Source organism: Cydia pomonella, chromosome 15 (genome assembly GCF_033807575.1).
Source record: "Cydia pomonella isolate Wapato2018A chromosome 15, ilCydPomo1, whole genome shotgun sequence".
NCBI classification, from domain to species: domain Eukaryota; kingdom Metazoa; phylum Arthropoda; class Insecta; order Lepidoptera; family Tortricidae; genus Cydia; species Cydia pomonella.
The window spans coordinates 20485267-20499130 of NC_084717.1; the positions used below are offsets into that span (position 1 = coordinate 20485267).

Sequence of the window (13864 nt, forward strand, 5' to 3'; positions counted from 1 at the left end):
TGCTAGGCTAGAAGACCAACGGGGGCGCGAGCGGAGCGGAGGCGGGAGCGATTTTGTAGTGCAGAATCTGGTTTCTTCATATCTTGAAGTTATGTTCCATGGAAATTTTGGCATTCACCTTAATGCACCTTATTGGCTGTTTTATTTATTCTTACTGTTTTGGATATTCTTCTACTATGAGTACTTTATTCAGTTTGATACAGGATGTTTATTTAGTCACCTGCAATAATTTACGGGCTGAATATATAGGTTACACTTAGCAACTTTCACTATGGGACCAACCCCGAAATAGCAAAAAAAAGTTTAATCTCCCATAGAAAATGTCAAAGTCAGAGAGCCAAAATGTATGAAACAGCCAATTTTTTTGCGATTTCGGGGTTGGTCCCATAGTAAAAGTTGCTCAGTATGATTTACCACGTAAAATCTTGCAGATTACTAAATAAACAACCTGTATAATAATAATAATAAAATTCTGGAAGAAATCCCTTAAAGGGATAAGTTCGCTTTTGTACTGCTTATCCTGTGTCCTGTGTTATATTCATGTTTTGTGTTTTGTACAATAAAGAGTGGAATACGTAGAAAAGAACATACCGAAGTTAGTCTAATCAAACAATCATTCTGTATCGGAATTAGCATTTCACGTCGATCCAGAAAATAATGGGTTAGAAAATTAAGAAAAGATCATTGACTTTGAAGGTAGGTACCTACTCTACTGTAGAACTGAATTTACCTCATATCATTGACCTTGTATGTTAAACCACTTGGATACTACGTTAGGCCCTTACCATAATTTGTGAAGAAGATAAGTCAAACCTATGGCGCGTAACTCTCGTTTACGTAAAATTTAAAAATAGGAATGTTTACAACACTTACTTTAGTCCTCCACAACCGCGCTTCTCCTGGCCCCACGCAGCCGCGAGAGTGAGAGGGCCCGATAACATTACCTGTAGAAAAGAGAAAGGGGCATAACACCTCATAACACCTGCTTTACCGACGCGCTGTTTTACCGACGGAGGTTCCCGCCATTTTGAAATTTGAAGGATTTACGCTCCAGTGGTAAGGGTCGTTTCCCTCTTGGCCTAGACAGGATGGGCGGAATTGGAAGGTTTTCGATGTTAAATCGGGTCAGTTTAATTAAATTTGGTGCGACGGGAAACCTTGCAAGTGTGTTGGGTGGCTTCGGCCAAAGGTTCTAGTTGGTTGCGTTCAACGTTATTTTTTTTAGTACTAACAGTTGACACAGAGGGCTATGAAGCGCAGCATATTAGGTGTAAAATTAAGGGATCGTCTCCGGAACACCACGCTGCGCTCTAAAACTCAAATAATAGACGTAGCACGTATGGCCAAGTTGAAGTGGGACTAGGGTTGGTCATGTTTGCCGAATGCGTTTTGGGCCAAGATAACCACAGAGTTGGAGCCCCATAAGTCTGTCAGTTCTAAGAATATATTACTATCTTATTTCTGTGCATTAGTCGAGCCGGCAGATCTCGTTGGCGATGGCGGGATAACGTAGACTCCTTTCTGAGAGATTGGCCAAAATTAGAACCAAACCGAGACGAGTGGAAAAAGAGGGTTTGCCCAGCAGTGGGACACGGTGGGCACTTAATAAAAATAATGATAAACAGTTGACTAAACGGCCCGATTCGAAGAATGATTGAGACACGTTTAGAATCTTGGAAAGATCTTTAACTAAACGACATGCCAAAATTGACGTTCGTTTCGATTCCGCTGTGATCTCAATAAGATCTATCTACGATATTTCTAACTTTAAAGTGACTTTGGTTGCCCGAATCGAGCTGTTTCTGTCAATGATACGACAACGACATACAAAACGATATCTAAATAAGAACTTATCTAAACCATAACTTATTGTTATCGTATCTCATTATTCGAATCGGGCCGTAAGATTTTTTACTTACAGTAATTTCAGGTCAATGTAAAACCATCAGTTTTACCACATTTATTTTTAAGTCTTAGTGAGTATAAATTGAATAAAGTCATTTGTAATATAGACTTTATTGCGGATATTTAAAGGTAATATAAAAGCATATATCCATCCCAATCTATATAGATATGGATAACCAAGGTGTATACACCAGTGTTGGCCCGTGGCCGAACGTTAATTAGAATTGATCATTAACCATTACAAACTGAACCGTAAACAGTAACGGACGGTTACAGTTTGCGGTTCAATTTGTAATGGTAAATGGTCAATCCTAATTAACGTTCGGCCAACACTGGTAATACTGGTATACACTATGGGCTCGAATAACCCGGCAGATTTAAAAGGTGTATTCTTGATCGTATTTAGAGATTAAAATATCATACAAAGGTAACAAAGGTTTCTGAAATTGGTCTTGTTTTAGAAATAATAACAACTGTTGGAAAATTTTTTTTTTATTAACTTAGTGAAAACGCCTTTTTGCCTGCGACGCTGCCACTATATGCCTTGATTTAGACAGACATTAAAGTTTAAAAGGAAATTCGCAAAATGTACGTGTAAATTTAAAAAAACTTTACTTATTTGTTGTAATGGTGTTTTTTTCGCCAAGATGTAAAAATAAATAACGTGTTATGTGCAGAAAAGACACATACACACATAAAATTTGTTCTTTTTTGCAAAGTATGATTAAGTCATAAAACATTTTTTGCTCCTTATGACCTCAGGAATGCGTGGTTCAAATCTGCCGGGTTATTCGAGCCCACGGTGTATATTTAAATAAAATTGTACTGTTGGCAAAAAAGTAGGTATAATTATTTTGTCACAATAATTAGGTATAACTACTTCTACAAATGGAAAAAAAACTTCTACTTAAACTAAATGGTAATAAAGTTTTCTTAAATGCAGTAATTAAATTACAGTTCTAAGTCTTTAATGCACAATTAGTACTAATTACTTTAGTTTTTAGTAATTGTATGACTAGAATTCTTAACATATCAGTCGGCGTATAGATTAGCATAAAGTAACTATAAACTAAGGACCACTAAGGCTGAGTATGGTTTTGTCTTCTTTCAGTTGCAGTTCCATGTGACTGACCCGAAGGTGTCTGGACAGGTCACTCATCCGGAAGAACCCTCGAGAACAATGCTGGCACACATACGGAGTGTGGTTCGTATGTTGCTTCAGCAAATGGAACTCTAACATAGGTGCCGTAGGGAATGTTTTTGTACAATCCCCAATTGAACACTTGAATTTAGCTGCATTCTCATGTCTAAATGCTAGGTGATGTGTCAGACTTCGCTTCGTAGCAAACTTCTGTTGGCATACATGACATATGAATGGCTTTTCACCAGTATGCTTGCGCATGTGGACTTCTAAGTCTGAAAATGTCTTTGAGCAAATGTTACACTGTCCAGACTTCTCTGAATGCTTCCGTCTTATATGAGTTTTAAGGTTTCCTTTCATTGAGAAAGTCATGCCACAGTAGTTGCAAACATTTTGCTTTTTATTCACATGCAGACTCATGTGGACTTTCAAAGCACTGTTGCTTTTCATGGACTTGTGACAAAGATGACAGCTATAGTGTTTCTCATCGCTGTGAACTAGCAGATGCTTCCGGGCCACAGTTCTATCGGCAAACTTCTTATTACATATTGAACAAGCAAACGGTTTCTCTCCAGTGTGAATTCTCTTGTGACGAATGAGTGAAGCTATTTGCCGGAACTTTCTGGAGCAAAATGGGCAGGCGTATGGTCGCTCATCTGTGTGGACTCTAATGTGAGTTATAATTTCGTTTTTTCTAAAGAAGCTGCTGCCGCAATGCTCGCAAGTGTATTTTCTTTCTCGTTCACAGTGAAAAGTCTCGCAATGTCGTTTCAAAGCTCCTTTGGTAGCAAATTTGGCATTACATGACGAAGTAATGCAAGAATATGGTTTTTCACCAGTATGAGTTCTCATATGGATTTCCATGGCTGAAGGACTGGTGGTCATCTGCCCGCAGGTGACACACTGTATAGGCTCCATTTTTCCTTTCTTCCTCTTAACATATTTACCTTTCTTTTCTTTTATTTTCTTCTCTGGTTCTTCCCAGTTAACATCATAGTCATCATCTAGGAAGCTAAAGTTAAGGTATGGTTCATCTGGATCGTCTTTTATGTCTTCTTTCTTGATGTTTAATGCTGATTCTCTTTGACTATCCAGTTTAAAGGTTTTTAAAGCCAGGTCTGATGCTTCACACTTTTGCACAAATTCGTAAGACACAGAGAGCTCGGCAATGCAGCCGAGGCATATCGAGCTTGGCAATCCGTCGTTTTCCTTGATAGTGACCTTTACGAACCCCATTATTTTGTCGCTGTACTGCAAACCGTCGTGTTTTTCGAACAGCGATGTATCGCCCGGTCTGCTGAGACAAACTCGACAAATTTTAGAATCCATTATATCTTCTTAGAAGAATTGGGGGTCTAATAAGATTTCAATATTAATGTTTTCATTGTGATCAAAATTGTGTGGCACAAAATGACTAAAAAACACAAACTAAAGCTTATTGAATTTTTTTGTTCTACCCAAATCAAATGTCAAAGTCAAACTACCTTATAGAGTTAAGAAATACAGTAGTTTGTGTAAAATGGAACTGTTATGATACTGAAAAAAAAAGATATAAAATACACCTTAACTTAAATTTTCTATTTAACAACATAAAATAAGAGAAATATACCATTAAATATATTTTTTACATATAAAATTTATTTATTTATTTTAGGAGGCCTGTGCCCAGCAGTGGGACGTATATAGGCTGAATTATTTATTATTATTATATTTATTTTTCAATTTAAAATAAATTTTAAGGAAAGTACAATACTTTTAAAACTTGCGTGAAACAAATCTGATGGGTGTCAATATAGAACGTCAGGATTATTTAAGTTAGGCAATAAAACGAAAGCAATATAATTGAAATTAAAATATCTTAAGGACTCATTACTTTCGGAATGCTTTTGCATTCAGCAGATTTATTTTATTTTGTTTTAGCTATTGTAAACCTTAAATTTTTTTAATGTATTTGAAACATTTGTGTTTGTATTGTTATTGTACAAAGATTACTATTGTAAGAGCGCTTTTAATCGTATCCTAATTTTACTTTCATCCGTGGAAATAGCTTTTTTAAATGTCAATGTCAAATTGTGCTGCCGAGTGCCGACAGCCCGATGTTGTTTGGTTCGCCCATCTTTCTTACTCGATCGATTTAATGAAAATTAAAACGATTATTATCTTTACTTCAATGTTGACAGAAAATGGATCAAAAGATATGTCGACTATGTTGCACAAATGAAGGAACTTCGTATATATTTAGTGACGACACCGGCGTGTCCATTTGCGCTAAAATATTATATTGTTGCACGAACATAAAAGTTTCTGAAGACGATGAGCTGCCGAAGTGCATCTGCGGCTCTTGCGAAGAGGAGCTGACCGCGTCGTACAAGTTCGTGCTAAAATGCGAAGCCTCGGACCAGATATTACGCTGCAAAACTTCCGAAATCGATCACAACGATGATTGCAAGCTGAAAGTCGAAGTGAAACAAGAAGATGAGGAGCTGGCGGTTTACGAAGATGAGGCGGGTTATCCGTATCTCGATTATGATGAAGTTAAGAAGGAGAAGAAGCCGAAACCAGCGTATAAGAAGAAAACGCGACTGAAGGGAAAAAGCTCTTGCACATGTAAGGTATGTGGTCGGGTTTGTGCGAGCCAGTCGGCGTTGCTTATACACACCAGAGTACACTCCGGAGAAAGGCCGTACCAATGCCCCTCCTGTGATAAAAAGTATTCTGACAGAGGTGGCTTAAAAAGGCATATAGAACGAAATCATTTCGGAAAGATGAGGGAGCGAAAATTCATGTGTGAAAATTGTGGTAAAGCGTTCTATACGAAAACTGACGTGGCTGTTCATATGAGGACCCATACTGGAGAAACACCTTATGCTTGTACCATTTGCCCTTCAAAGTTCACACAGAGCAGTGCTATGTTACGTCACATGAAAACACATTCTTCAGAGAAGTCTCATGGCTGTGAATCTTGCGGCAAAATGTTTGGTACGAAAGAAAAGCTGAAACGCCATTTTATGTCTCATTCTAATGAGAAACGGTATAGCTGTTCACTTTGTAATTCCCCATTTAAGTACAAGAACAATCTGAAGAAACATTTGCGTTTACATTCGGAGCCAAATCGCTTTGTCTGCAATTACTGTGGCCGAACTTTTAATGTTAAAGGCAATTTAAAGCTACACATAAAGACACAGCATTCTGAGAAGTCCGGTTTCTGCACTATCTGTTGTAAAAATGTGCCAAACATAGACACACACACATGGAGACACACGGGGGAGCGTCCTCTGAAATGCGAGCTTTGTACCAGTAGCTTTTACGAACTGAAGGCTTTAACTCACCACATGAGCTTTAGACATAAGAACACAGATAAATACAAGTGTCCTGTAGAAGGGTGTGGGATGACATTCCCTTCCCGACCTATGCTTGCGTTCCACAATGCTAAACTCCATGATACTCGGATCCCATTCCCCTGTGATCGGTGTTCTAGAGGGTTTTACAGAAAAAACGATCTCGCCAGACATAAAATAGGAACCCATAAAGAAAGACTGACATAATATGCCATTGTAGTTTGTAATTTATTTCTATTTATTAAGTTAATTTTATTTATACTTTGATAGTGTAATTAAAATTATAAATGCTAGTCTGTTCTGAATTCCAATCATTTTAGATTTTAAAAATCAATAAAAACTTTAGTAACTTATTTTATACTTATTTGTGCTATTTTCAATTCTCAATCTATTTTAAAATGGGTACTTATTGTCGCTTGTCAAATGCACTTTACAACTTCGGCGGCGAAGGAATATGCCCGCACGCCAGGAGATCGCGATTATTCAAGCGAAATTGAACCTTACGGAGTCCCACGTAAGTCCCTATGGCGTTGGCGAAGCTGACGACTGTGGCCGTCGTTGGCGTCCTTGGCAGGACTTTCTGATGAGGTCCATAGCCGTCTGTAGCGGTCATAATTTATCCATATGAGCTTTGCCAGTAATGTTGCCCATTACTCCTTTCGGTTCCATTCGGTTCATTATTGAACAATTTTTTAGGGTTGGCACAACTTGAGGGCCCTATACGTGCACGACCACAGATAAGCGCGGACTTTATAAGATTATCCGGATAGGGTACATTGGCTAAAAAGTGCGTCCACATGAGAAGTCAAGGTGGGCCGTTGCATCTCTTTCTAATTAGGGTGACCATGAGTTATATGTATCTAAGATATTAGGATAACGTGGAATATATAGTTTGGACAAGATCTTTTCTTATTCGTGCATAGTCAGAGAGAGTCTTACTGTCTTTTTGCTAGTATTATGGCCCCTGAAAAGGGATGTATATAGTTTATTCTCTTCTGTAAAACGCTTCACAAAATCTTACTTAATTTAGTCGGACGACTAAAAGCTGTTACTGATAGGCGTACCGGACCACCACCATGATCGATCGTGAGGAAGGTGGTCCGCTGTAACTTCTGTCAAGAACACAGGTATGAGTAAGAGAGAGAGAGAGAGAGAGACAGATATGCTGACAGGACCAGGGTCGCGGTCCGCTCCGCCCGTTTATTATAGTTTTTAACCAAGGCGTTTGTCAATGGAGCGTAATAATTCAATTCAAATATACTTTATTCATGTAGGCCTAGCAACAAGCACTTATGAATAGTAAGACAGTATTACATATAATTATCTTAATCTAATTATCAGAGCAATTTATTGATGTTGTAAATATTATTCCATATATAATACTAATGAATATAATTAATAGACATTAGAGAGAAACATTATTTTTTTCTTACCATAGCATTATGGAGCTTGTTAGAGTCGAGCCTACTGCGAACGCCGAAGTTCGCAAATTGTCATCTTTCTCTGTCACTCTTAACTCCAATATATTTCCATGTATAAATTATTAACTAACTAGACGAAAACCCGGCTTTGCTCGGGTAAAATAATAACTCTGGCACACTCAGTTAGTAAGTAGAAAAATGCGGCTATATAATTTTTAAGAAAAAAAAACCGACTTCAATTAGGGAGACCGGTGAAAGACATTGAAATTAAAAAGACAACGTCCTACGCCTAATTATGTAGAAAAGGAGGTAATATGTTTTTTTTTGCCACTGCACCCACCTTGACACATTTCAGATTTGCCCTATGGTTGACTGGTAAGATACCCGCAATAGGGTATTCGACTGTATTTATGATAAATTATTTCACACCATGGATGAAATAAAGCACCAGATAATTATTAAAAAAATTAAATAAGCAGAAATCGCCAAACGTGTACTATGCGTCGTTGAAGAGTTCCATTCTGATCATCATCAGCAGTTCCACTTCATCAAATGTCATTTTTTTAAATGTAAATGCTTGATTTGTTACAGAAAATACAAAAATCACTATATGTATGCCTTTCACATTTGAAGAGTGCCCTCGATTCCTCATGGATCCCATCATCAGAACTGAGTTTTGACAAAAACGGGACCAATCTGTATAATATCTGGACAAAAATTTTCAAAATCTGTTCAGAAATGACGGAGTTATGGAGTAACAAACATTAAAAAAAAACATACAACCGAATTGATAATCTCCTCTTTTGAAATCTTGAAGTCGGTTAAAAATGTAGGCGTGAAGGGTTGTCCTCCCATAGAAAATTTTATTTACCGCGCCTTACTTTATACATCATTTACAAACAGTGACATACATAGTCATTCTTTAAAAAAAGTTTGTGCATCTATATCTTACACACTGGGTGCCAACCAACATGCCGTCGCAAACGTATAGTTGGTCAAGCAAATCTTGTCAGTAGAAAAACGCGGCAAATTTGAAAAATCGCGGGCTAGCAACACTGTGTTCGAATAATTCCAAAATCGCGTGTAATCTGTGTTTTATCTGTAGAATGTGGATCGTCCATCTTGTTTGTTTACATTCCGAATCGGTGCTAATTCAAGAGAAATTTCTGCTCCCAGCATTAAAATAAATATCAATATATTAAATAATATTGTGCATGACCATAAGCAAAGTCAAGATGCCTACAATGTAAGTAAAATCATGCTCGTTGATCTTAACCATTAGAAAATTTTGAGGTTATGATAATTACTGCAAGATCCCGGAGAATTTTTAAGATAATGTGCAGTTTTTTCTGTTTCAGGGTTAAAAGGCTTAAATAAAGATAAAACGTATGCCTCAATATATCCAATAAGACCACGAATTGTGCCCTCGAAACCGCAACTGATTCGATTGTTCCCAATATCAACAGATGAAGTCCTCAAATATTTTCAAAGGTAACTTTTTTAAACAATCTTAAGACGTTTAAGAACCTTGATTATACCTACTTTCTTTCGCAACATCTACCTAATACTTCCATATGTTTGTTGCAGGATTAAAACTCTCCCAATATAAGGCGTTCGTAAAAGTTTCTCTTCATACAAAACTTACCTACGGCGGTTTACGTACATACGTGTACAACGCAAACAAGACGAAAAATAAACTTGTTAATTAAAAAAACTAAAAAAATTGGTACAATAGTTTAGATTATTATTGTAAAAGTTGTCCGTTTGTTAATCATCACGAAAATATATTATTTAGGCTGATTTGTTTCATGCACTCAGCTATTGCACATGTATACCTATGGAAAATCCTAGTTTATACTTTCTGAAGTCGGTATGTACCTATTTAAGAGAAGTTTTAAGTCGCTTTACCTGTTTGTTCAATAAATTAAAATAATTTATTCAGTGTGCATAATTTTTAAATCATACCTTCTATTATCCAGAAACAATATAACTCCATATTACTCACATGAGTGGAAGTTGTTAAGTTTCCATTGTCAAGGTATCTTTTATTAATATTTTGAGTACCTGAAATTGTGTCAGTTCCTGACAAGTCTTGAATAGACTAATGTGAAAGTTAATAAAATTTCTTAACAGCATTCTCCTGATATCTAAATGACTTTTTTAATTATCTACATATAAAATATGATCTAGCCGATACATGTAAATATCTAACATTTTTAGCCTGTATAAAAACAGTAGTGTGAGCAAAACCTTACCAAGCTAGCATGTAAGAGTGGTCTCGGAGATATTGGAATATCTCTGTACTATAAATTAGGCAAATTGCTTAAGACTAAGTTTTATGTGTAACTACTACTGAATAAATTTTGAAACTTGGAATGGAAACTTTAAACTTGAAATTACAAATTTTCAAACAGATCTGTTTTATGCTTAAGATGCAATAAGTGACTAGGTACAAAGTATTCTGATGCTTGGTTGGAGTGGACCAGTAACATTGGTAACTTAATGATATTTTTTCAATGAATGGCCTGAATTAAGTGTAAGTAAGCTAAAGTGATCCGTATCTTAATTGCCTTGAAATTAAATGAACACCAAAATATCTGCAGTTGTGTTTTATTTATTTTTAATCTGTATATTTATATAAGTATATTGTAAAACCATTTCAAAATTACACTGGTATGTGAATGTGACATTGTTCAAGAGAAATACACTAATTTACAATTAACAAGTGGCATAATTATTTTCTTTGGGCTTCTTCAGTTTCTGAACTGATGTTAAAAACAGCTTTCTACCGTGGTGCTCATGTTCTCTTTGCTCCCTATTTGTCTTCTAAGTTTGCTAAAACAGAATAAAACCATATCAAAATGATGTAAATAGTCCAGATATTTGATATTTAATAAGCCCTGCAATTGTGACAAGAATAGTTACAGTGATACCCTACCAGGGCTACCGCTGCCAGTGATGGCTCAGGGGTTACTTACCTAGGTTTTAATATTTACCTAATTAAAACAATGGATTGTTTTATTCTAGTTAAATTCAGTAGTATAGGTACCTACTAACAGCTCGTTTTGGTAAAAAGTACTCAAGTGCAAATGCCTTAACCTTTACATTTATTTAGCTATGACATCTTCATGTTTAAGTTGAATATATATGTAGCAGATCTGCTCCTAAGCATACCAAAGGTTAAGAATGCGAGCGCTCGCCTTTTGCGTCCACCTTTTACTAAGCATACAAACCTTTATTTTAATTCAATATATTGATATATTTTTCGATTGTACCTACCTAAATATGTCTAATTAGCTTTTGAAGGTTGCATAAAGGAGCATTTGTATTGCATTTTATCGTGATATATCTTTAATATTGAATTCCAACCGAGAAATCTGATAATATATTAAAATCCAGCTACCTGCGGAAGCAATGATTTGATTCAAACATTATTTTCTCCAGCATAGTCCGTTTGCAAATAGGTATTTTTTGATCTCGTTTATCATATTGGTTGACATCGTTTTTACTCCAGTTTAAATTGTCCCTCTCATAATAATAACAATTTCCAAATGCTTCAATAAACCGCGAGCGGCAATTTTAGTTGACGTACGAAGAGCGCGCTCAGCGGAAAAAAATATGTTTCGGTTCGATGTACATTGCTGCTTTTCTTAGCGCAATACTGCTATGTGAGTGTTGCCATACTTCAGTTTGCTTTACATTGCTACTGACAGACTTTGCTTGACAGACTATATTCACAATTTTCGAACGCACCCGTCGCTGTCATTTACCAAATTAAATATGGCCTACCTTTTGTCATGTGTTTGTCGTTAAATTAACACTTTTAAATGCAAAATACGCGATAATCCGAATTTTGCCAATATATGTAGTCGATTCAAAACTCTTATTTTTTAACGCTCTTTCATTTGAGTATAATTTCATTCGGGTCTACCGTTAACCTCGACGGAATTATTAATATAGATATAAACGGGACTTAATCGCGTATTAAGTTTTATGTTTACGTCCGACGTTCCGAGCGACGGCGTTGTCCCCGTGGTCTCGAAGAAGACGGGCTAAAGTTGACATCAACATCTTCTAGCTGCGGGAGTTTTTTGAACTACTCGCACTTGTCTTGTTTATTGACTTGAACATTTTGCGCACTAGGGATGTTACTCTGTCGACACAAAACACTAACAATATCCGATTTTTCGACTGTCGATATTCGTTCTCGCTTACACATACTAATAACTGGAGGCCTACCGCAAAAACCCAAATTCGCAAATTGCGGGGATCTTTCTCTTTTACTCTAAGACGTAATAAGAGTGACAGAGAAAAACGCCCGCAATTGATGAACTTCGATTTTCGCGGTTATAGCCCTGGATTCCATGTGGATGAGATTTATATTTTCTAATTAAAATACTTAAGGGGTTATGATGCCGGACATGAGTTTGAAAATTAATAAATGGCGGCCGTTAGCCGCCACTATCGAACTCAAAAATGGTCACGATTTTTCATTTGTAGTCTGCCTCTTTCGCACTCATGTTATTTTCATGCGTGATGGTTTACGTTTTGCACACTTTATTTATCTTTAATTCTTTAAGCGTCATCTACTCATCGTAGATCTGTAATTGCAACTAGTTTTCAAATTTGCCCCCTTTTCCTACTGACGGAAATGTGTGTTCAACCTATATCGAATCGATTACGTATATATAAATAGTTAGTAAAACCGTTTTCAGTATTAAAATATAATGTATAAACGTAAGTCTGGAATGTTTAAGGACTTTGAGTTTTCAATTTTGGCAATTCATTATTCTGTAATAGCTATCATTCCACCAATTTAATCATGCTGAAATATAGACATACCTAATTAGATAAAGTTACTTAAGTACTTAATAAGAATTGTGTAAAACTGATTCACATCGTGCCGACATCATGGTCACTCTAATGAGTTTGACAATTATCGTCTAGTAGGTATTTTTATCGTAAAATTAAATGATTGTGGTTCATCTGTGAAAATATATACCACAATCAGCAAAACTTTCACTTCTACAATCTGTCACACACCATTTTTTCCCATTTTTTAAATATTTCGCAATTAAATGCACCTCACCCCCACCATTCACGTATTTTGGAAATATCTCGAAAATATGTCATCAAGTTGGGGATACCAATTAATATTCAAAGTTTATACAATGTCTACCATATTAAAATTAATGTTTTATTTTTGTTGTTGTGCACATGCTTGGTTTAATCAGTTAATAATATTGACATCATAATTATTTACAAATTACTTAAAAGATTTGAGAACCGCACTCTGTATATAGCACTAAAATAGTATAAGAAAGTATTTAACTTCAGTAGTATATTGATATAAATACTACAACAATGGTATGTTTTTAACATTGGCAACATGTGCGAGTGAGACACCGCGCCATACTTTTGCTATCTCAAGTGGACCGTTTTCTCTAGTCTGGTAAGAACACCTTTCTGCTTGTGATAAGGTTCAATTTACTATAACAAAACAAAATAAGGGTGTGCTCCACTTTATATCTCTATGCAGATAAACTTGAATTTTGACAACCTTGATTTTTAGTGTCATTTCTGTACGGTAGTACTTTTATTTAATCTGTGGCTTTGCTTAGTTTGGGGCGAGGTCTATGGAGTGTGGAATTAAGAGGAGTGACATCACTTATGGTAGAACTTACGGAAGGTGGAGGTAATATTAATATTATTAATTCCACACTCAATAGGTAGAACTGTTGCAAGTGTCCAGCTGTCAGCTATAAATAATAGTTCCAAATCTCTCCAGAGTAGCGCTAGAGTAGCTAAGAACCTAGGCGCCATTGACGGAGTGAAGTGCGCTGTCTATGATTTGATTTTTTTGTTCAAGTATTCTAGGTATTGTAGCGCCACCTATTTTTTGATGACACTTTTTGGTACATGGAGATTTATTTCCTTACCTCCACCTTCCGTAGCTAGGTCGATCTGTGTAGGATTGTCCCCAAATATTTATTTTATTTATTTATTTAAAGGGTTAACAACTTCGCGGGCGAAGGGTAGTATGAAATAAAAGATCCAGC

At 36.2% G+C, this 13864-nt stretch overlaps 2 protein-coding genes and 1 long non-coding RNA gene across 3 annotated transcripts; 1 reads left to right on the top strand and 2 right to left on the bottom strand.

The window, feature by feature from the left end:
* Nucleotides 1-2733: 2733 nt before the first annotated feature.
* Nucleotides 2734-4519, bottom strand: LOC133525456 (zinc finger protein 271-like). Its single transcript, XM_061861707.1, has one exon. It carries the CDS (start codon nt 4373-4375, stop codon nt 2975-2977), a length of 1401 nt encoding a protein of 466 aa, XP_061717691.1. The 5' UTR covers nt 4376-4519; the 3' UTR covers nt 2734-2974.
* A 321-nt stretch (nt 4520-4840) lies between these two features.
* Nucleotides 4841-6748, top strand: LOC133525458 (zinc finger protein 501-like). The gene has a single exon (XM_061861710.1). The coding sequence runs from the start codon at nt 5230-5232 to the stop codon at nt 6589-6591; it is 1362 nt and encodes a 453-aa protein (XP_061717694.1). The 5' UTR covers nt 4841-5229; the 3' UTR covers nt 6592-6748.
* A 3651-nt stretch (nt 6749-10399) lies between these two features.
* Nucleotides 10400-11548, bottom strand: LOC133525459 (uncharacterized). Its single transcript, XR_009800577.1, has 2 exons — nt 11209-11548; nt 10400-10640 (listed from the first exon to the last, which is right to left on the bottom strand). It is a non-coding gene; the product is annotated as an uncharacterized LOC133525459 (long non-coding RNA).
* Between the last annotated feature and the right edge of the window lie 2316 nt (nt 11549-13864).

Excerpts from the sequence above, each read along its gene's own strand:
- LOC133525456 (XM_061861707.1), bottom strand. The coding sequence starts at position 4,375 with ATGGATTCTAAAATTTGTCGAGTTTGTCTCAGCAGACCGGGCGATACA.
- LOC133525458 (XM_061861710.1), top strand. The coding sequence starts at position 5,230 with ATGGATCAAAAGATATGTCGACTATGTTGCACAAATGAAGGAACTTCG.